Source organism: Orussus abietinus, unplaced genomic scaffold (assembly GCF_000612105.2).
Source record: "Orussus abietinus isolate OABI.00-Male unplaced genomic scaffold, Oabi_2.0 scaffold20, whole genome shotgun sequence".
Taxonomy (NCBI): domain Eukaryota; kingdom Metazoa; phylum Arthropoda; class Insecta; order Hymenoptera; family Orussidae; genus Orussus; species Orussus abietinus.
Window position 1 is genome coordinate 1282815 of NW_019394282.1, and position 22327 is coordinate 1305141.

The window sequence follows — 22327 nt, forward strand, 5'->3', positions numbered from 1 at the left end:
GATTACCGAGAGAATGGCGATACTCGGCGAGATGAGATTCGTTGAAGGGTGGCAAAGGGGGTGACCCTGGTACAGCTGGACCAGGAGGACGAGGTGTCGCGGTACCGCCTACCAATCTGTTTAACGCGACCCCCCGCGAAGTCCGCGGGCACAGAATGAGCCCGGTTTAATCCCCGTGGGACGAGCTTAAGGGTCGAGATGAATTCTAAAAAGTCGACAGTCGCGAAATCCCCGCATTCGAACCCAGCGGGGTACGCGTTATCAATGTTCCCCTGCACCGTGATATCAGCAGTAACGCATCCATGCACGGAACAATTAATAACCCCGAAAATTTCAGAAAGTCCAATCGATGTAGAAAAAAAATTCAGGGTTAATAAAATAAAATTCATGGAGAAACATGAAGTGTCATATAAACCTCCACGTGCACTTGACGCGGACCTACGTGAGGAATGATTTATAAAAATTTCTTTAATTAATTAATTCAATATTCCTCTCGTTACCGCTAATATTCCCGATTGACCGACTTCGCAGGTCGAGCGGAGACGTCGCTTACGATAACCGCTGCGTACCTGGGAACTAATTGCGGATGGTGCACAACGAGGAGGACAAACCGAGCCGGAGGCGCGCAATTAGCCCGCGCAACGCGGGAAGACAATTAAGTCGTAAAGGGCGCGAAGTGTCCCCAAAGTAGCCGATGGGAAAATATTTGCCGACGACAAACGGGCCTCTCTTGCGAATTTCCGAGGACGGTCGGGTCCGTTGCACCGACAATGTAAACGGGCTTAACGATCGCCGTCGATCGACGCGACGTGTCGAGATGCGATCGCGGAACTTCACGCGAGCTTCGCGCACGCCGAAGGCCGACAACCGACGTGTCAACCTGGACATCGATACCCGATAGGATCGAAACGCCCCGGAGAGAGACGGAAATTTGTCCGGATACGGAACGCCAACTTCTTGGACTTTTCCGCGAGAGAGTGCGAGAAAAATTGCGCGACACTCAGGGTGACAGAAAATCCAGTTCGCGTGGAAATAATTAATTTTTCATTGTTCCTTCATTTCAGACTTAATATATATGACTTAAGGTGAAGTGAAACATCCTTCAAATCAGTCGATTCGAATACAACCCTTTTTTTTAAGGGTATTAGACCAAACTGTCCGAACTTTGACACATCCCTCCTGATCATCTAAGAATTGTCCTGACATATTGAAAATTTGGATTTTTCAACAAAATTTTTTAACTCATTCCAGACGAGGAGCAAAATGGCGTCGAGCTCTGATATTTCGATCAATATACAATTATCGAAGGCTCTGATATGAGAATCGAAAGGGTCAGGACAATTTTACGACAATTTAGAACACTCTGGTAATCGATAAATTCCCATTTGAACGGAATAAAGGCAAAAAAAGTGTTGTATGCGCTTCTTTGCTAAAACAATGGTAATACGAGGTCTCGGAGTGAAAATTTAATTCACCTGGAAATCACAGATGGCGCAGGGGCCCCTCCGCAGTCAATTAGGGCCCCAGAAGGCACGAATCCAGAGGATTTCTGGAGTTTTACTTCGATTTCTTTATAATTATTGTACGAAAACGACAGGTGGAATATGCCATTTGGTACAATACACAATATAATTCGACCCAGCTGTCAATATAAAAACGAACGTCGGCAACGTAGGCATTTAGAAAAATCTTCTTTATCGACGTTGATCAAGTTCCTCGACGTGTTTCACATCACCTTAAGGGGACCCCGAACTGACCGTGGAGTTTAAGGTGAGCTTTTATAAGGTGAGCTTCCTCGGGTTTCGGATTTCCGCCAACGGAAGGCAACGCGAGGAACTGTCTAAACTTTGACAGGTACATATAGGGACCGGGAAATGCTCGTCCCGGAAAAGACGGCGCTCAGGTGCGATCGATCTTCGCTCCGAAAACCCGGGAAACTCCCCTCCGACTCTGGAAATTCGAAAATCGGAAAAGGGAGAGTAGGAGGAATTTTGAAACATTTAAGGGGATGTGAAAGTGGCATCCGAAAGCTCAATCGTTCATAAAACTTTTCTACGCACTGTATGTCTCAAATCATTTCATACTTTAAAACGAGAATATGGAGACCCTAAGGTAGGTCCTGAAACTCGCGAAATTTCATTTTTTACAAACTATTTTCAAAATACCTATAAAGAAATTTGAAAAGAATTGAAATTTCACGAGTTTCAGGACCTTCCTTACAGTCTCCCTATTCACGTTGTAACGTTTCAAACTATTCGGTAAACCGAGTTGGGAGAAAAGTTTTATAAACGAAACCTTTTCGACGCCACTTTCACGTCACCTTAAAGTCCCTTTGCCGTTTCGCTATTTCTTCGGCTTAAATGAAGGTAACGTGACGTCAAGAAATTAAGGTGACGAGAAAGCAGCGGGGGAAAAGGTCTCGTTTATGGAAACTTTTCCATTTTCATAAGCGAGACCTCTGACGGCACTTTCGCCTCGCCTTAAGGATTACAATCCGAAGAGGGAGATTTTTTGAGGGAGTGCTTTCATCGGACTAACAATGATAAAACCGTCTAAGGTCTATCCCTGTAAATAATTTCATTCCAATTAATCCCCGGGACTCGACGGGCGGTTCCCGAGGGAAACTCCCGGGTGGAGGGAAGGTTTTTTCCCGGTTTTTATTCCTTTTGAGTTCCCCTTTGTTTCGCGAGGCAGTCATTTCGCGATAACGAGAACCTGGGTCCGCACCCATGGATTTCCGGATGTGTGGTCCAGGGCGGGATAAAACGGCGTTTCGGAACAGTAGACTCGTCCGATCGGTCGAAAATAATTAAGGCCAGACATTGTCCTTAACGAAGGCTCCACTTTTACGGGGAATTTTTTCCGAGCCTAGGCGCGGTTCTCCTTCCGTCTTCGAGACCCTCTAATCAGAGACACTTCTTTGATAATTGGTCCAGGCCGACACGTAGCTTCGCATAAGCAAGCGACAGAGTGTTCCTTAATGCATGCAGCTGCAAGACTGGCCGCAAAGGATCGTCCGAAAAAGCAAACTTCACTCGGCAAGCCATCATTAGGGGATCCCCTTTTCTCCCTTGGCGTTAACTTCGCGATTATAATCTTTCCACATTCCCTTCTATGCCAAAAACAACTTTTCATAGAGAAACGATCTCAAAACGCGTGAAATTTTAATGACAGTGGACGTTTAACAAAAATTGTAATGACAGTGGGCGCTTGGCGACAATTTTAGTGACAGAGAACCCTTGACAAAAAAAAAATCATGAAATGAACATTCGATACAACCGTAACAATGAAGGGACAAAAGTGACCCATTAATAAAATCTGTCGTGGAAATTTCTTGATTTTCTATATTTTCTTTATTTTTGGGAGTTAATATTACGGGATCCTCTTTTCTCAGTTGGCGTTATCATCGAGATTAAAATCTTTTCTACGCCAAAAACAACTTTTCATAAAGTGACGATCTCACCCAAAACCCGCGAAATTTAAATGGCAGTGGATGCTTGAAAAAGAAATCACGAAAGGCATATTCTTGCCTGTTCAATATTATTTGAATATCTCTTCAAACGACTAATTGCCACATTAGGGCTTGTCCTGAGTTATCGTGATATTTTTTTCCTTTCCACGAGCCAAAATTAAAATTGATGACACTGGACACGTTGCAGGGTGCATCGTATCAGTATGGACTAATCGCCATATTTTGCCTTATTCAGACTCGCTCTAGTTATCGTGATATTTTTTTTCCTTTTCACAAGCCAAAATTAAGGGCGCCGACGTACTAGATCACCACCGACATACAAGGGAAATTGATGACACTGGACACGTTGCAGGGTGCATCGTATCGGTAGGGACTAATAGCCATATTTGGCCTTATTCGGGCTCGCCCTATGAGTTATCGTGCATTTCGCGAAACGACGTAACCCAGGCGTACCGGCTAGAACGTATCTGAATAATGCCCCAAGACGAAGGGGTTGACATTTGTCGTGGTGGTGCCTAGCGTGTCTGGCCTGGAGGTGGTCTCTGCCCTGCCGTTTCCCTACCGACTCATAATTATTGTCCCCATCCGCGGCATTACGAGGAGGTTATGTACGTCCCGGGGCAAGACTCCCGTGCCCGACCGCCGGCGAATACTTGAATATCGATTAAGCATGCACATTACGAGGGCTAGTACCGACGGGGGGTACCGAGTGCGTGCCCGTTCGGATATTTATAAACGACCGGGAGGAACCAGAGGACGAGAAATCCTTGTCACGTTAACGGGAACGGCCTAATGACAACGGAAATTCGTCGCTCCTTCGGCCCCTCGCGAAAAGAAACCCCAGTCGGACATATTCGGCCGATAAATCAAAAATGTTAATTCGTAATTAATTTAAGGTTCGCATAAAATATGACAGAATATTTATGTTAACGATTTCACCCAGTCTGGGGGATAAGAGGGAATATTTCAAGAAATCGAAAGTACCTGAAATTAATATGAAGACCCTAAAAAATTGCGCATTGACGTTATTTTCTTATCAAATATCCGCGTATATATATATATTTTTTTTTGTGCACCATTAATTTTCATAAAACCGCGCGCTGGATTTTTTTTCAAGCTCGGTTAAGGGCGATAATTTCTTATCGAAATGTCGGTCGTTTCAGGACGCATTAAATATCCCGGAATATTTTCCCGGAGGTGGAGGAGCGATCTTTAATGTTTTACGAGTGGTGCCTTAATTGCAGAGGTGTCCATGGAAAAAAAGCCGGAGGGGCGAGCGACGTCACATTTGCCGACTTCCGGCGCCGCTTCCACGTTGTTGACTACGATGATCCTCCAGCGGACACCGAGAGAGGTTTCCGAGGAGAGAGACGCGAGGGAGAAAAAGCCCCTCCAGCTTCTGAATATTCATCGGATCGTCCCGGTTGCATATCTTTACATGACCTTATTTTTACCCGTCCCGAGAGAGCTCGGATCTTAGGTGGCACCTCGGAATTTTCCGGATGTCAGCCGGAATCCTTCTACTTTCCTCTTATCCGCATTCCCCGGGTAAAAGAACTCCTCGTTACCGATCGGGATCGCAAAGGTAAAGGTCCAAGCTATACAAATATACCTGACCCTTTCAGCCGATAATTCACCTCTCCACTTCACCGATCGCGGCTATACCGACCATTGTTTATTAAAATTAAATTCGCTTGATTTAAAACTTTCTCTCGTGGGGGTCTATTCGTTTTGAGAAATCGTTAGCGTTACGAGGAGGAAGCTGTATAGGTGATTTTTAATTATGTTACTGTTTTATCAATGGGATTTGACTATCATGGGCGGAGGACAGCTTTACCGACTCCAGGGATGTAACTTATCGACTGCATCGAAGGTAATGTCTTACCGACTGCTGCAGAATTCCTGGGCTCTTTTTTAGCGTTTGAGGTGTCATGAAAATGTCATATATGTTACGGTGAATTACCGAAATTGGGGAATGTCGACTTTCACCGGTGAATGTCAACAGATACAAAATACGTCGGTGAAAGATCGAATATTTCATTACATTGTTGTACATTCGGACCCTCTCCAGTGAGTGTCGACAATCACACACCGGTGAATGTCAACATTTACCGGTGAAATTCGACATTCTCCAGATTTCGGTGTTTCACCGTAACATATACACGTCGGAAAATATTTATAAAAAACTTTTCTCCAAACTGAGGGCGCCGAAAAATTCAAAACTTTAATACGTGATTGTGGGGGTTCTCGTGAAGGCCTAAAAAATCGGGAAATTTGGTTTTCCGGAAGAGAATGTTAGTTCAAAAGGATTTTCACGTTTTTATGTGTATACAGAATGACCCTTTCATGTCACCTTATGTCTTTTTAAATTATATTAATTGTTAAATTTAGAAGATTCATGCGAGACTCACCGGGATATTCGCAGTCGTGCTCGTCGCTGCCATCTTGACAATCCTCGTGGAAATCGCATCGTTGAGATTGAAGGATGCACCTCACAACGTCGCAGGCGAATTCACCGGCACTGCACCCTGCAAAAGGGACATGTCAAATGAATTTGTCAATTGGATGTTAGTCATTCATCTCCAAGACATGCCGCAATCGCGAGTTGAGACGTACACGACACAGCACCAAAATGTAACGTCGAGAGAAGCTGTAAAACAGGTCGATGTTAAATCGTAGATCCATTTTCCATCGAGCGAGGAAGAACTACGGTACGAAGCGAAAATACCAACTAATATAAAATACCAGTATCAACAATAAACATAATTTACAAGGTAATGAATAGGGAACACTGCAGCCATTTGCGAGGCACAAAGCGAATGCAGTCAGTCAGCGATGACAGCCTTGCGTTAATTTCATAATTTTTCATTCAATCTACACAATATCAGCGTAAAATTAATTTCCATCAATTAAATTTGAAATTCACGCAAGGTGTTGCGGCGCAAAGCACAGGATGAGTTAACAATTACTTCCAGTAACTAGGATGGACATGTCTAACAAAACCACACTAACGACCCCGAGCTGTAAACAATTATCCAGGAATATTTTACAGACATTGAAATTCCTCCTCTCAACGAAACAATTATTTCTTGCAATGATATATGATTCAGGCAGTAATATATATTTTTTTTTCGGTCTGCTGATATTTATTAGTGCATTTATGACCCTCGGTTCACAAGTAGATCCAACAATTATCCAGGAATATTTTACAGACATTGAAATTTCTCCTCTCAACGAAACAATTATTTCTTGCAATGATATATGATCCAGGCAACAATATATATTTTTTTTTCGGTCTGCTGATATTTATTAGTGTATTTATGACCCTCGCAAGTAGATCCAAACTTCCTGGCTAGGGTAAATTTCTGAGAGGGATTGCTTTTCGTGTCTTGTATGGAACGTAATTATTCCCAATGAAAATTGATTTACAGCAGAGTTCGTCGGTCTCGATCACCATACATTAGCCGAATTCGACAGGACAAAGCGAAGAGACAGCCACGAGGAGAGAAGACCAGGCAGGACCCTGATCCTCGAGATGCATCGACGAGTCCTTCGGATCCGGTCCAAGGTTCCATTCCCAAGATCCTCGCCAAGAGCCCTGATCCTTACGGCCCGTACCTGGATGAGGACATCCAACTTCGTCACCTCCGTCGTCGCAGTCCTGGATGCCATCGCATTGTTGTATCGAGCAAATGTAACGACTCCCATCTTCGCAACGAACGGTGTCGTCTCCTCGACAACTATCCGGAGGTGGTCTGGTGATCGGTTCGTCGGTGATGTCGTAATCGACTTCCGGTCTCTCGGTCGTCGTCTCCGACCCCTCCAGGAACGGCGGCAAGGTGTGTCTCTCGGGATGGTAGAACGGGGTCGTGTCGAACGAGGATCCTAAATTTCGGTTTGTCGGCCGATTTCCAGGGGGCGAGTTTTCCGCAAGCGGGAAAATTTCCCGGCGAGATCGAGAACAATTAGAGTGTGATAATGACGTCGCGTATTGTAAGTCACAATCGCCGAGGGCCTTTGTCGGCTCTCCCTGAGGCTCCCTTTGTGATAACGTCACTCTACATTTCTTCTGATCATTTGAAAAGTCTTATAGGGAGGAACTCGACAGAGTTCCGAGACAAATGCGTTTCTGCACATCCGAGCTACGGCGCCGGGGTCTCTATACGACAAGGATCCACTTCCCAAGAGCGATGTATATAAAGCTGGAATTGCCACTTTAGCACAATTCAATAAAATTTGTTGCAAAATTTCTTGCTAATTCACTGCTATTTTATTGCACAAGAGAAAAATTTCTTGCTCTTATACTTTTCCGAAAAATGGTGGCGATGTCAGCTTTATATAAACCTAACACTGCCACAATAGTAAACAATTATTAAGTAAATGTTCATCGACGAATTATGTGCAAGAATTTATTGCTAATTAATTGCTCGCAGAAAAACCGAATTTCAATTTTTTTGCTCACCCCTAGGGATGATCGCAGGACAGAAACATGAAAAACATGGGAGAATCGAACTATTTGTTCGCGTGGGAATTAATCGCTAATTAATGTAGGTTTGAAAATTGTATTTTTACAAAGATATTGGTTCTTCTCGGAGCAATTAATTTCCACGTGGAGAAATAGTTCGATTCTCCCATGTTTTTCATCTTTCTGTCCTGCGATCAGCACTAGGGTTGGCGATTCACCCCTTTAGAGGTGAGCAAAAAAATTGAAATTCGGTTTTTCTGCGAGCAATTAATTAGCAATAAATTCTTGCATATAATTCGTCGATGAACATTTACTTAATAATTGTTTATTATTGTGGCAGTGCTAGTTTTATATGAAGCTGACATCGCCACCATTTTTCGGAAAAGTATAGGAACAACAAATTGTTTTCTTGTGCAATAAAATAGCAATGAATTAGCAATAAATTTTGCAACAAATTTTATTGAATTGTGCTAAAGTGGCAATTCCAACTTTATATACATCCAAGAGCGGGAGATTAGACATTTCCTATAAATGCTATAGCCGAAGAATAAAAAATCTGCATAACTAAAAGGATCAAGGAAGAAAGCGAGATCTTTTGTTTAAATCCACCCGATTCTAATTGTCGATAGATGCGTGAAGGTTATTTAACTTTTTAATCGTTCTAATGTCCCTGACCTATCCAGGGTATAAGAGCATTTGCGCGGAAACTCTATCGAGTCTCTGGTTTCTTTACCGAAAGGCGATACGATTTGTAACTTATTTTTCCATAAAATGTAATAATTATGGACACTCGCAGAGGAAGCCGAGAGAGATCGACGGCCACGAGTGAGAAGACAAGGAAACGTGCACGACGATTCAACGAGATCGATTAATGGCCCCAAGCTGAGGAGTACATCGCATGTCACTGCGACACACGTGTGACTTTATGAGTAATCACGAAGACGAGTAAAGAGAGGAAGGACCGACCTTTGCGGGGGGTCTTTCCATGATTCCGAGGAGAGTGAAAAATTCGGCCGAGCGTATTTACGAACTATATACAGCGTTTCTTGTTTCAATGCGAAAATTGACGGAGTCGGGATTCATTTCTTAGGGGGTGCATTACTTACGGGGAGTTTCCGTCTCCGTCGTGGGGCAGTCCTGCTCGTCAGAAAAGTCGCTGCATTGTGACACTCCGTCACAACGAGAGTCCAAAGGAACGCAATCTCCATTTCGGCATCTAAGCTCGGTCGATTGATCGCATTCTTGGCCATGTTCAGGAGCTGACCATCGACGGAAATTTGGAAAACAGGCAGGCCGATCCAATGCAAACGAAACGACATGGAATAACGATAAGAAAATTATAATAAATGAATATATCCATAAATTGATAAATAAAGAGCAAATAATATCTAACGAGTGCTGGACTAAGGCGAGGGTCAGCGTCCACAATTCGGAAATGATTTTCAATAATTTATCCCTAAGATGTCAATTTTACGCCCCTTTTATATTTAACATACTCCAGGAATCGGTAATTCGGTTTCCCGAATTATGAATCCGATTTCGGTGCATTTATTAAGTTTAAATCGATTTAGTACGTCGATTTATATCGAATTACATTTTTTTTAAGGGACTTTGCTAATCACGTTTCCCTCATTTCCGATATGGAGACGCCTCTGTGCAAAAGTGGGGTCTATTGATAAGAGCAATGATCTCGATCACGTCTAATTGCATTCCACGTGCAGTCCTACCTTTATTGAATGCACTCGAGAGAGGTTGGCCGTTTTTTGATTTTTCCGGAAGCGATCGATTTTATGTCATTTATCATCGATACCCTGAGAAAAGAATTTCATTGAACAAATGAGATATTTTATTCGTTCAAAGAACAATTGTTTCACTCAAACTCGATTAAATTGGTCGGGATTATGATTTATTTTTCTTGAAATTAACAATACGTTTATTTGGTACTACTCAAAGAAATATTTCCTTTCTGCAATGAATTCGTTTTCTCAGGGTAGGTGGTCCAATTTAGGGTGAGTGTGGGAATTGTCTGGATTTTTTATTTCATTTTGAGGGTCGCATTAAAATCGATCGTTCCGTAGGATGAAGAGGATCCATCGCGGTTACCTTCGAAAATACGAAACGTGAATCCCTCGGGACTGACTTGGATGTTGCCCAGGGAGTGAACTCGAAGTTGACGTTCCAGGATTTCTCGAACCTCCAGTTCGTCAGAAAAGGTGGAACCAATGTCTAAGGTGACTTGTGAGGTGAAGGCATCCGAGGTCGGTCTGCAAAGGAGGATTTTTTATTTCAGACAATTTAATACTTTACTTATTTCATGATTTTACTTAATTCTGATCATTTTTCTAGACCTTACACGGGGAAGATGCACTTACGAGATTTTGACGACACTGGCGAAATGCTTGTAATCCGGGACGCGAAGTGCATACAAGTTTTCCAGAGCTTGTGTCAAGTTTGCACTTAATTCCCTGTACTCTTGACTATTTCTATCGGCATACTCTCTTCTGTAAGGCTCACTGACAGTCAACGTGACCCTATAAAACTCTGCAAAATAGAAAGACAGATTAGCAGCCATTTATTTCCTCACCAGACAATATTGGATTAAATTCTAGAATAATTCCATTACCCTTTTAAAAGAATTTATAAAATTCATATACATCAACAGTACATACATAAAGTTATAATCGGTTACAAATTAGTCCTCAAACACGAATCGGTACACATTTATAATAAATTTTTTAACTTTATGAAAGTCTTCAGGAGAATTAATATACACTTGTGTACTGAATTTATGGAACACGTGTTTATGAAATATATGAAGGAGGCCAATGTGATAATATACGTATCTTAATAGTGTTTTTCCTTTAACTTACGAGCTTTTCCACCTGTCCTAGGAATTTCTGTATGAGGTCCATGTCTCCCATTTAATTCGGGGTCCACGGCGCTTCCTTCGACCTCGCCCGAGCCAGGGAAATCCTCGTCGTCAGGATAATTCGAGGCAACTCTTCGTCCTTCGGCAACTTCCCCGATATCGGAATGCTGGAAGTAAAAGAAGATATCTCAAGAAAGGGACAAAAAAATACGGAAAACGAAAAACCACTTTAGGTCTCATTTGAGATATCTTTAAGATTCACTTTCGCTTCATCTTTAAAAATGTATAATTATTAGACTCATAAAAAGCGTCATAATTCCAAAGAAATGTAGCACCCAACTTGCTCGAGTCTAAGTCAAAAAATAATTATTCTTTTCATTAATAAAATATTTCTTTGGTACTGTTTTTCTTTTCTCAGGGTGCAGTATAGAAGGTTGCGACTCGCTGCGCGAATTATGCAACTATGGATTTTTCCGAGGGATATCGATATTTACCCTGTCTCCATTTTTGGCCCCAGGGTTTTCCGAGTCGACCTGATTTTCCTCGCCACTTTCCCGAGGGACTCTGGACGTGTGAGCCTCGGATTTCGGAGCTGAAGATCCAACACTCGTCGACTCGTTTCCAGAGTTACTATTCCGAGAGTGAAGATAATTCAGTGGATCGTCAACTGGCAGGTTTTTTTCACGATCATCTTCCTCTTCTTCTTCTGCAAGATGAACGAGATTAACGCTGGAGACACTTTAGTACAGGGTGTCCATTTTAAGCCTCAAATAAAATTTTTAATTTTTAACCAATATCGAAGAAATTTGAAATATTGCCCAACTATCTTTTTCCTGAAAAATGGCATCCCCCTGAATTCATTTTGATATCATGATATGAACATGTCGTTCACCTGTCGTGGGTGGATATGTCATCGCTGGTGGTTCTTCAGTCGTCGTTACTTTCGGCGTTTCCGTCACAGGCTTGAACCAATCAAATAATCCTCTCTTTATTCGGTGGAATATCGAGTCCTCGGTTTGCTTCTCGATCAGAGGGACTTCGACCACCGATTGCCTGAGGTCTTGATCGAAGACCAGATCATCATTCTGTAAGAAAAAAAGCAAAGAGAATTTCATTAATAAAATATTTCTTTGGTACTGTGTTTCTTTTCTCTGTATTTTTTTTTTTTTTTGTAAATTTACCATGCCATTTCGCCTAAAGCAGCCAATTGTTTAAAGGTACACACGTGGAACACCCGACGACGAAGGATTTTAATTTTCTTTTCAAGCACCATATTTTTAAATTGTTAAGTACTGAGGTAAATGACAGCCTGTTCACGTACCGAAGATGGAGCATCCCTGACCTCTCTCAAAGTTGTCATAACCAGAATAACCACTTAGCTCAATGGGAACACGGAAGCCATTCATGCCCGCCAGTGTACCCCATAAAAGTGAGCAAAGTTTTTTAACAACTTGTCCCCGTAAAAGTCGACACAACCTCGGGTGAACCGATGGTTAAAATTGGGAATTTGTCCGAAGTATCGGTTGTATTAAGAGAACAGGTTTCTCTTAGCACATGTCGGAGTCCCTCCGTCCGACTCGACGGAGAGGCTCGTAAAAGTGCATAGAATGCACATAAAGTGCGAACAAAATGTACACAAATTCTCAGACGGACAGACCTGCACCATCGGAGAACACGTTGGGCGAAACTCGAAACCCGACTAAACGCTTTCCTCAAAAAGAAAGAAAATAAAGACGCCACAATTATGTCAGAAACTGAAACCCGTAATTACGCGATAAAATAACAGAGACTGCCACTTTCACCGAAAGATAACCGATAAAGTCGCGCATTTATCGCATGAATAATTGTTAAAAAGGAACGTTTAAAATTCGTGTAAAAAAAAAGTGATACGTAACTAATAAAATTATATGGGCTAATGAATGTCAATGGATATCAAACGTAATTACGAGTTTCGGCTCCAGGCACAATTTCGGCGTTTTGAAAAGTGCAATCATGGTGGGAGAAAAAAATTGTAAAATTCAGGAAAAGGTGGCGGGTTATCTCGGCACTTCGTGGGGTGCATACTTGCATCGCGGCAAATTAATGTCAATGGATATGAAACGTAATTACGAGTTTCGGTTCCAGGCACAATTTCGGCGTTTTGAGAAGTGCAATCATGGTGGGAGAAAAAAATTGGAAAATTCAGGAAAAGGTGGCGGGTTATCTCGCCACTTCGTGGGGTGCATACTTGCATCGCGGCAAATGAATGTCAATGGATATCAGACGTAATTACGAGTTTCGATTCCAGGCACAATTTCGGCGTTTTGAGAAGTGCAACAAGGTGGGAGAAGAGCATTGGAAAATTCAGGAAAAGGTGGCGGGTTATCTAGGCACTTCTGGACGGCGATGCACTTCGTGGGGTGCATACTTGCATCGCGGCAAATGAATGTCAATGGATATCAAACGTAATTACGAGTTTCGGTTCCAGGCACAATTTCGGCGTTTTGAGAAGTGCAACAAGGTGGGAGAAAAGCACTGGAAAATTCAGGAAAAGGTGGCAGGTTATCTCGGCACTTCTGGGTGGCGATGCACTTCGTGGGGTGCATACTTGCATCGCGAGTGCAGGGGTTGAACCGTCGTAAGGGTCGCCAGAGGCGTTAAGTCGAAGCAGGGCACCTTTCGACGGTCGTATCTTTCAGTATCCTCACGTGCCTCTCATAAAGAACCAATTCCCACCTAAACACACGATATAAATTCAGGATCGGCCGGCCATTCTCCCAGGACTCGGCCGTGATTCGCAAAGCCCGGGAGATAGGCGAAGCTGCCCACTCGGAGGGGTCAACGAGGGTGTCCAATGAAAATGGAGAAGCCGGAAGTGCAAGGGCCGGAAGTCCTAAAGACCGTGGAAATTGCCGAGATTTAACGACGAGTCTTAGATCAATTTCACGGGACGAACGAATCCCCTCCTGGTCCTCAAAGTCTTCAACGAAGTCCCCGAAAAGTGACCCCTGGTCACTTGAAACCACGAAATTTAGGTGTCACCCCTTTTCCCACACAACTTCTACACCGCCAAAATGAACATTGTAATTTTATAATATTTTTATAACACTTTCTTACAAGTTAGGAAGTTTGCTCGAGCGACCGCATCAGTCAGCCCATTCGAAGACTATTCCTCTGTAAATTCCCGGTGACGTCCTGAAATTTATAAATTATTCTCCGCTTTTCCAGCTCCAGAGCTAACCATAAAAAAATACAGGCGAACGATTTCGTTCCGAAGTGAGCGTTGAAAAAAATGGAAACCTGAGGTGACGACGGAGAAGGCGTTGTTTGGTGAGATCTTGAGACCGGACTGACAGTTTTTAATTTTCCTTCATTTTTAAGGGCTTCTTGGGGGCGTTATTAACCATAAATTGGAATCCTAGGCATGATCGATGGTTAATAGGATTAATCTCTGCCGATTTCCGTTCATGGCGTAGGAAATCCTGTCTTAGTCTAGACCAAGTCGTGCAAGGAGTTAGTCCCAATAGGTCGTCGAGTTCTCTTTCGAGGCGATCCCCGTTTAGAGTTTCGCCGAGTGGCGCATGCGGCTCCTCGGATTGCGGCATGTGACCGGAAGTCACCGGAAGTTTCAGCACTGGCTCGGCATCTCGACACCGAATGGAAATAAGGACTGCGCGAATAGCGATATCACCTCCCGGAGGGCCTTCTTCGAGATCCTGGTCCACCGATGGGAAGGAAATCGAATTTATAAGCATTAATTAAATGTCCCAGGTCGCGAATTTCGGTGGAGTTCCGCGGCAAATACATTTGTTGGCGCTTAAGAAGGAAGCGAGACGCTACCTAGTTTCTATACGCCAAGGACCCATTCCTAAGACCTGGTGTAGGACTCATTACCGAGGGATGACATCACTCTACGAGAATAATTGTTTATGAATTTCTTTTCGATCCTTCGTCGATTCTTAAATTGCATATCAAGTCGACGACAGTTTACGCGACGCGACTGCAAATCGAGTTTAACGAGAATTTCGGTGGAGTTCCGCGGCAAATACATTTGTTAGCGCTTAAGAAAGAAGCGAGACGCTACCTAGTTTCTATACGCCAAGGACCCATTCCTAAGACCTCGTGTAGGATTCTTCTTCATCACCGAGGGATGACATCACTCTATGAGAATAATTGTTTAAGAATTTCTTTTCGATCCTTCGTCGATTCTTAAATTGCATATCAAGTCGACGACAGTTTACGCGACGCGACTGCAAGTCGAGTTTAACGAGAACGTCGGACCTCGTATGACCTAAGTCAAGATAAATATTTAAAAGGCTCCCTCGACACTTCGAGTTCCTGGGAGGGATGCAGCGAGATGTGCATCGCGACGTGCATCGAGATATGCGGAGTCGATCTCAAAAATCCTCCCTGTAAGTACACAATCAACGTACACTGCACATAATGGAATAATGAAATGCATCCTTAAAAATGCATTTTAGGGTAGTCTCCGAATTTTGTTCAGGGAACATTTCAACCCTGACCAAAAAAACGAGAGTGATAAACAGTACATAGAAATATCCAAGTCGTCCCCTTATCACCGAAATTCGAAATAAATCCCCCTTTACTCTTATCAAAGGGGTCGTGGAATTTCTTGGTGCAGTCCTCGCTCCCATTTCCCCTCTCCAAAACGGGGCATTTTGTCGGCTTTACGAATAGGGGGGAAAGGAGGAATAAAAAAGGAAAAAAAGAAGTACCGGACCTTGAGATTCTCCAGCTTAGTGGAGGACGGTCCAGGACGAGCACACGTATGGGCCCGTAATCCTGGGAAGAAAGAGGAGAAAGGACGGCGTCCTCGCGACGCATTCTTGGAGGGGCAGGAGGAGCCACGAAACTTTGTTATTCCGGCCAAGTTTTATACGGGATCTCGCGGATTCCCCAGGCTAAGTCCACTCTATGATCCTTCCGCGGCAACTACGTGCTCATACTTCGACAAAACCGCCGCCACCCTGGTTGTCCTTCCCCGATGTGCCCCCTAACCTCCCCCGTGCGGCCCTGTAGTCCGAAATCCTTAAAATGCATGGGGAATACGTGTTCCTGACGGTTAAACGACTACTAGAAGGATTTCTCCCTCCACCACTTGCTTTTCCCGAATACCTTATTTTCTAAAAATCCTCCCTGAGAGAAAAAAAAAAGAAGAAAATTGCTTCACTCAAAGAAATACGCATTGCTGCTACTATCGTACCTACCCTTATCATTTCCCACTCTTTAAAGAGAAATTACTCGACAGTGACTTTCGACGTGACAATACCATTCTAGTTCCTCATTCGACCTCGATAATTTCAATGTCCTGGATTCCGGCGTTCCATATTATGTCAACGTAGATTCGGTTCTGCGAAGATTCGCCTGAGAACTGCCCGACGTGATATCGCGTATCTCTTTGCTCTGACCTGGACAGATTGCGGACTAATTATAAAGCGTATCAGGTTGTCGGCGGAGTCGCGATTTCGCGTTTCTGGGAAGCCTCCGAAGGATGTAGGAAACGGGTATCGCGGCGATGACGAAACGGGATCCGCTCTTCTGTGCATCGGCGGCCATCTTGGGGAAGAGAAGAGCGCCATATTCGAAACGGCCAAAACCCATCGAAATTCCCCCAGAGAGACCCTACACGCCTAAGTAACGATAAATTGCGCCACGGATTAAATTAGGAAATAGCATACAAATAAGGTACAAGTAAACAGAGGATAAAACCCTCTTCAAGGTGCTCGTAAGATTCGCGCGAGAGGAAAGGAGGAATTTTCACGATTTACAGGGTACCAAGGACTCCTCGGACTTCCCGGCAGAGATTTCACATCCGGCTACAACCACTCACTATAACACTATATCGCTCGTCCCGTAATCCAAAAGATGAGCCACGAAAAGCGAAGGAAAATACCGAGAAAGTACGAGTCGGGTCAAGAAAGGGTTCCCTCGGGAACCGACTTCAACTAGATACTTGGAATCGGGGCAGAAACAATTAACAGATAATTAACATTTGACAATTGCTAATTCTATTCGTCCACGCTCATATGGGCAATCTGATCGATCCGGCCTTCGGATAATTTCTCCAGTAACGAGCAATTAATAGTTACGACACAAATGTCTGTAATGATCGATCCGAGTCGAGAAAATCAGCGAATTAAGGCCAAAGGATAAAGAATCGTCGTAAAGACAGGATTCGCGCTTCTGAGAAGCGAAATTCATGTTTCCACGTCATCATCGACCCCGAAGAGACATTCCTCTTCTACATATGGAATGCGATAAAATATATTTAAACGTCACCGCGAGAAATGTTTAATTTTAAATGTTTAATTTTTACACCTTATTTAAATGTTTAATTTTTACACCTCTACGACCCCGAGGAGACTTTCCTCTTATACATATGGAATGCGATAAAATATATTTAAACGTCACCGCGAGAAATGTTTAATTTTAAATGTTTAATTTTTACACCCTATTTAAATGTTTAATTTTCACACCCCTACGACCCCGAGGAGACTTTCCTCTTTTACATATGGAATGCGATAAAATTTAATTAAACGTCACCGCGAGAAATGTTTAATTTTAAATGTTTAATTTTTACACCCCTACGACTCCGAGGAGACTTTCCTCTTCTACATATGGAATGCGATAAAATTTAATTAAACGTCACCGCGAGAAAATGTTTAATTTTTACACCCTATTTGCGACAGATTTACTGGTATAAAACGTGAATTCCACATTTTGTTTATATCGAATCGGGGGAGATCCTCGACGAGTCGATCGATTCGAGCAGAGGCATCCTTCATCCTTGGAGCGGCTGTCAGGAAGAAAGGGGTACTTCCGGTCTGCAGGGTGGAGGCTCCCGAAGGAAGAAATCCCCAATTTAAGGGACTCCTCGAAGAGGCGTCAACTTAACGAAAATATACGCCCGTCCGTGGGACGTGCGAGCTTTGCGGGGGGTGGCCGAGTTCGGACCCAGGACGATCGTCCTTTGTCTTAAGCCGGGGGTATATTAATGCGGAGAACATGTTACAAGGAGCGGGTCCCGACGGAATACTAACGAGGCTAGCCAAATCTCCGACGGGAGACCTCGTTTAACCGCACCTTTGCATTTTAACAGCCTCTCAAGGGAGGAGGAACAACCCCTGGGAGTGAGGAGAGGGTTCACACCTCGGGGTGGTCGACTCCTGTCAAACTATTAGCCGCCAAACTTGTCCGAGTCGTGTCCCTCGGGAGGACATGCTCCACCTTCGCCCCTTTTTTTATTCCTTTTCACTTTTTTCAACCCTTTTCCCCCTCCGAAGAACAGGAGAAGAAGAACGAGTCCAGGGAAGGCCCAACTTTCGCGAGCTTTCCTGTGCCTATAGACCCACCCCCGGAAGGACCCCCCGCGAATAATGATCGACTCTTAGAGTGAAGTGCATAGAATCAGGGTGGTAGACCCTTGTCAAATTATTAGTCGTCAAATTTATCCGAGTCGGATCCTCTGCGAAGACGACCTACCCCCTGTTCACCACCTTCACCCCTTTTCCGCTCTAGAGTACAGCAAAAAAAAATGATGGCCCCCTTTTTGCAGGCTTTCCTATGCATTTAGACCCACCCTCCGCGAATGATAACCAACCCCTAGGGTGGAGTGCATAAAATCGGTGTGGATAGGTACCGGAGATCGAGATCTTCTTGGTTAATAAATGTCAAACGGCCTTTTTTATTACCTGGGTTGGCGATTTCGACGGGATTCCCGTCACGGGGCTCTCTCGAGAGGGGGTGGAAAAAGGGGAAACTAAGCGTAACCACCTCGAAAAGCTTAACGACCGAGCACGCGTTGCTTCCCAGGGGACTCTTAGGCGGCCCACCCGGGGAGCAGAGATTCGGGAGGGATGATCTTATATGAACTTTCATATCCCGCGTGTCGGCGGTGGTCAAATAATACGTCTTCCCGAATCCTCCCGGATAACAAAAGGAGGCAGGGGTGCTAAATTGCGGAAACCCGCGGCAGCCAATCGACTCTCCTGGAGGGACGTGGCTTTAGACCGCTCCACTTTTCCGATGTTACCCCTTTTCTATACGATCGATATTTCTAAACGGGATTTGCAACGGAACGCGATGAACGAAAAGTCAACATTTCTAATTGAAATTTTTCGATCGAATGCGGCGGAAAATAGGACACCGCAGAAATGATTAAAAAATTCAGATAAATCATATGAGAACTAGGGCGAAGCACCTGGGAAAGTTTATGTACGAGGTCGTTATTTACAAATTTATTTCTCGAGAGTTTACTCTCACGCCGAATTCCCGGTGGAATTATTTTTAAAATGGTCTTTAAGTGTTTCTACGTGAACCTCACGAGGTGCGTAAAAAGAATTCGGCTTTCTTGGGCCCCTCGCCGTCGGCTTTCCTTTTTCTCGGCTCTTCTTTTACGCCACGGGGCGATGAAACCCGAAACGATGAGTGGCGGTCTCAACAAATTACGAAACTCACTTACCACTTACGACCCCCAAGGGGTGCTCGTGGTGACAGACCCTCTAACCATCCCCCCTCGTGGTAAACGCTCGATTACCGTCCCTGTACTTGCAAAACCTCCCTACAATGTCTCCGACGTGCTCCCAGATGGTTTCCGCCATCCTAAGGTCCGCCATAAAAATTCCCATTGTTATCATAATACCTCTCTAAGTCTGTATCATACCCCTGCTCACTGATTCCTGCAGAATTCCCAAGTGACTGAAAAATTCACTCAATAAATTCAAAAGGCAAATTAAATAACGAATCGGTAAAAAAAAAAATAAGATCAAAGGTCCCTGTCCCAAAGTGTATGTTAAAAATAGTGTACACGCAATGTACGAAAAATACAATAATCCCGATCTTAATGAAACGCCTACCATATACTTTTAACGAGTATTGGACGATTATTTTTATGCTGGACGTGACGATTTTTAATTTAATTTCGCTCTTCTTTGTATTAGGTTGACGCGACTTTCGGGGAACCAAGATGGCCGCCAGATGAGTAATCCGTGAAATTTCACACCGTGTATGTTAACACGAAGAGTTATTCCGAAGCGTGCCGTTGAGTGGGGATTTCCGCTCCCAAAATCGGCCCTCGAGTTTGTTATCGCGGCCTCTTTCGCACCTCTTGCTCTTATGATTACGAGACGTCGAGGCGTCGAAATCTCTCGATCGGTCCCGGGTTTATTTGCCGATGGGGCACCATCGGGGAAATCAAATCCGAGAAGGAGAGGCTCCGTGTTTTCATTGAAAGCGAAAAACGCCGGAGCCTTTACGCGGTTTTAAAAACGCCGGAGAGAGATAACCGCGATCGGTGGTATTTTTAACGGGTCTTCAAATATCACGCCTGACCCCGTTAAAGCATTCCCGTGTCGCGGATTTCACGCAGCCAAAGTGGGTGCCAAAGAAGAGGCTACGGCTTACTTTATTTCCGTTTCGAAGGCACCTCCAACAAAATGTACCTTCCCTACCAGGTATTTATATAACCGATTGCAGTGGTTTTGGTCTCGGATGAGAGAGAAAATAGGGACGCAGCCTTTAGGCCATTTTAAATAGGGTGCAGTATATTTTAGTAGCAGTACAGGTCGTTTAATGAAATGTACAAGACAGGTGGAGGCATGGTTCGAGTATAGAGACGCGGCGCTCGGCTCAGGCGATGCACTTGTTGGAGACGCTGCCGCGTGTTCTGGTAAACGGGACGTGGATTGGGGGAAAAAAAAAAGAAAAAAAAACAACAGTTAATTTTCCGCGTATTCCAGACACAATGCTTAGGGGCAATTGCAATTCCCCGTGGACCAGGTGACATCACCGCCGCGATTGTGCAACTACCGAACGGGAGCGTCGTTATTGACTTGTTAATTTCGACCTCGAAGCCGAAGACGAGACCGGCTGCTTCCCTTTGACTCAAGGCGGTGACGAAGACAGGTTATGTTCTTCCCGTCCGTTAAATGACTCGAAAAAGTGCCAGATCGTCCGAATCTCATCGATTTGCATTAACCACCACGAACCGGTAGACCTTGAAGAGGCTGCCCGGTTTTTGTCCATCTCCATTCAGAGAATGCATCTGATAAATCCACCCTAACCTAAATTCCTGATCCCAAGCAAACTCCAATAATCCGAAATCCACGAATTAAATCCAAAGATTTTCCACAAAATTGTCAAAAAATTCCTATTTTCGGCGGTTTTTAAAACGGATTTACGAGAGTCTCATTAATCTGTCCTAACCTAAACTCGCCATTAAAAGCAAATCTTTTGTAACAATTATGCAGATATTCCATTTTAATCGTTTTCTTTTTCGACTTTTTTCGTTTTTATATCGGCGCAGTCGGAGAAGTCGCGAGAGATGTTGCACAAAATGTTGCAGATACGTCTTCGGCGTCTCTCTTTTTTTTTCGAGAGAGAGCGGAGAGTCACGCGACCCCGTGAGTTCACGCTTGAGAATAGCCGCCGGCTTTATCGGCTCGCGTGATAATAGAGGAACGCGTAATTCCCGATCTGGGTGGGATCGGCGCGTAGAAATCAATGATACGTGTCGGGAGGGGATCGGCATAATAAGGCGGATTCCTATTCACCTTGAGGCCCATTGCGCAGCTTTAACGCGCCGCCGACTGTAACGATGCGCGCGCATAATTGCGTGAACTCGCATGTCGCGAGGTGCAAGGACTTCACCCCCGGCATTTGGTGCGCGGCAGCCGCCGCGACAACATCGGGCTTAAGGGGAGGTATTGCTAAATCGAGTGCTATGGCCTGCATATCGAATTGAAACATTATATTATAATAGATATTAAATTGTAACACTAATTATAAGTAAATAAATCGTTGAGGACCCCCTATCTTCATCCTTCTCATTACATCTCTTCGTCCGTTCAAAACCCCTTTTCCCCCAAATGTGAAAAAGTACTTTTTTTTACAAGAATTGTAATTTCTAAATTTCCCGTTGGAAATACATGGAATTTAGATCGCTCATGATCGCAACCCATTTTCCCAAAATGATCGTTCATCCCTGATAATCCCAGACATCGCAAGGTTAGCGGCATAATTTTTTGCAATTCCTATAAGATCCAGAAAAAAAATAAAAAATAAAAAATAACCGCCGCGACGAAACCTGGAGATTCAGCAATCACCTCGACACGTCGAGATCGCATTGTAAGGGATAAAATCGATAATAAGACATACCGACAAAGTGGATCACTCGGTCGAAGGACAAGGAAGGAAAGGACCATATCGCGGGAATTTCGGTGTCATTTCGAGGTGGCGCAAATGGAGGTAAAAAGGGCAAGTGTGGGCAACTCGGCGCAGCCGAGGGTACTCGAGAGTCGGCGCCCTCGAGGAGGGTGGAAGGTGGAAGGTAGACAGGAGGCGAGAAAAGGCGGAGAAATGCAGAGGAGGCACAATGTGGCAAGGTGGAACGGCGGACCCGGAGCGAGGCAGAGCAGCTTACCGCGAAACTGCCCTAATAGTCCATTGTCTGACATCCGAGCGACAAATCCTCATCCGCGTTTCCATGTCGACGCGTTCCCACGGCCGCGCCATTTTCGCGGCT

The 22327-nt window shown here is 44.2% G+C and overlaps 1 protein-coding gene across 1 annotated transcript in view; it reads right to left on the minus strand.

Annotated features, from left to right (window-relative positions):
• LOC105694485 (basement membrane-specific heparan sulfate proteoglycan core protein) overlaps positions 1 to 22327 on the minus strand; it is a 160569-nt gene that overhangs the window by 101384 nt on the left and 36858 nt on the right. The window contains exons 2-9 of the mRNA XM_023434954.1: positions 11699 to 11891; positions 11301 to 11512; positions 10808 to 10973; positions 10310 to 10478; positions 10041 to 10201; positions 9044 to 9196; positions 7091 to 7357; positions 5884 to 6000 (exon numbers count right to left, since the gene is read on the minus strand). Coding sequence (XP_023290722.1) covers positions 5884 to 6000; positions 7091 to 7357; positions 9044 to 9196; positions 10041 to 10201; positions 10310 to 10478; positions 10808 to 10973; positions 11301 to 11512; positions 11699 to 11891 — 1438 coding nt within the window. The remainder of the gene's footprint in view (positions 1 to 5883; positions 6001 to 7090; positions 7358 to 9043; positions 9197 to 10040; positions 10202 to 10309; positions 10479 to 10807; positions 10974 to 11300; positions 11513 to 11698; positions 11892 to 22327) is intronic.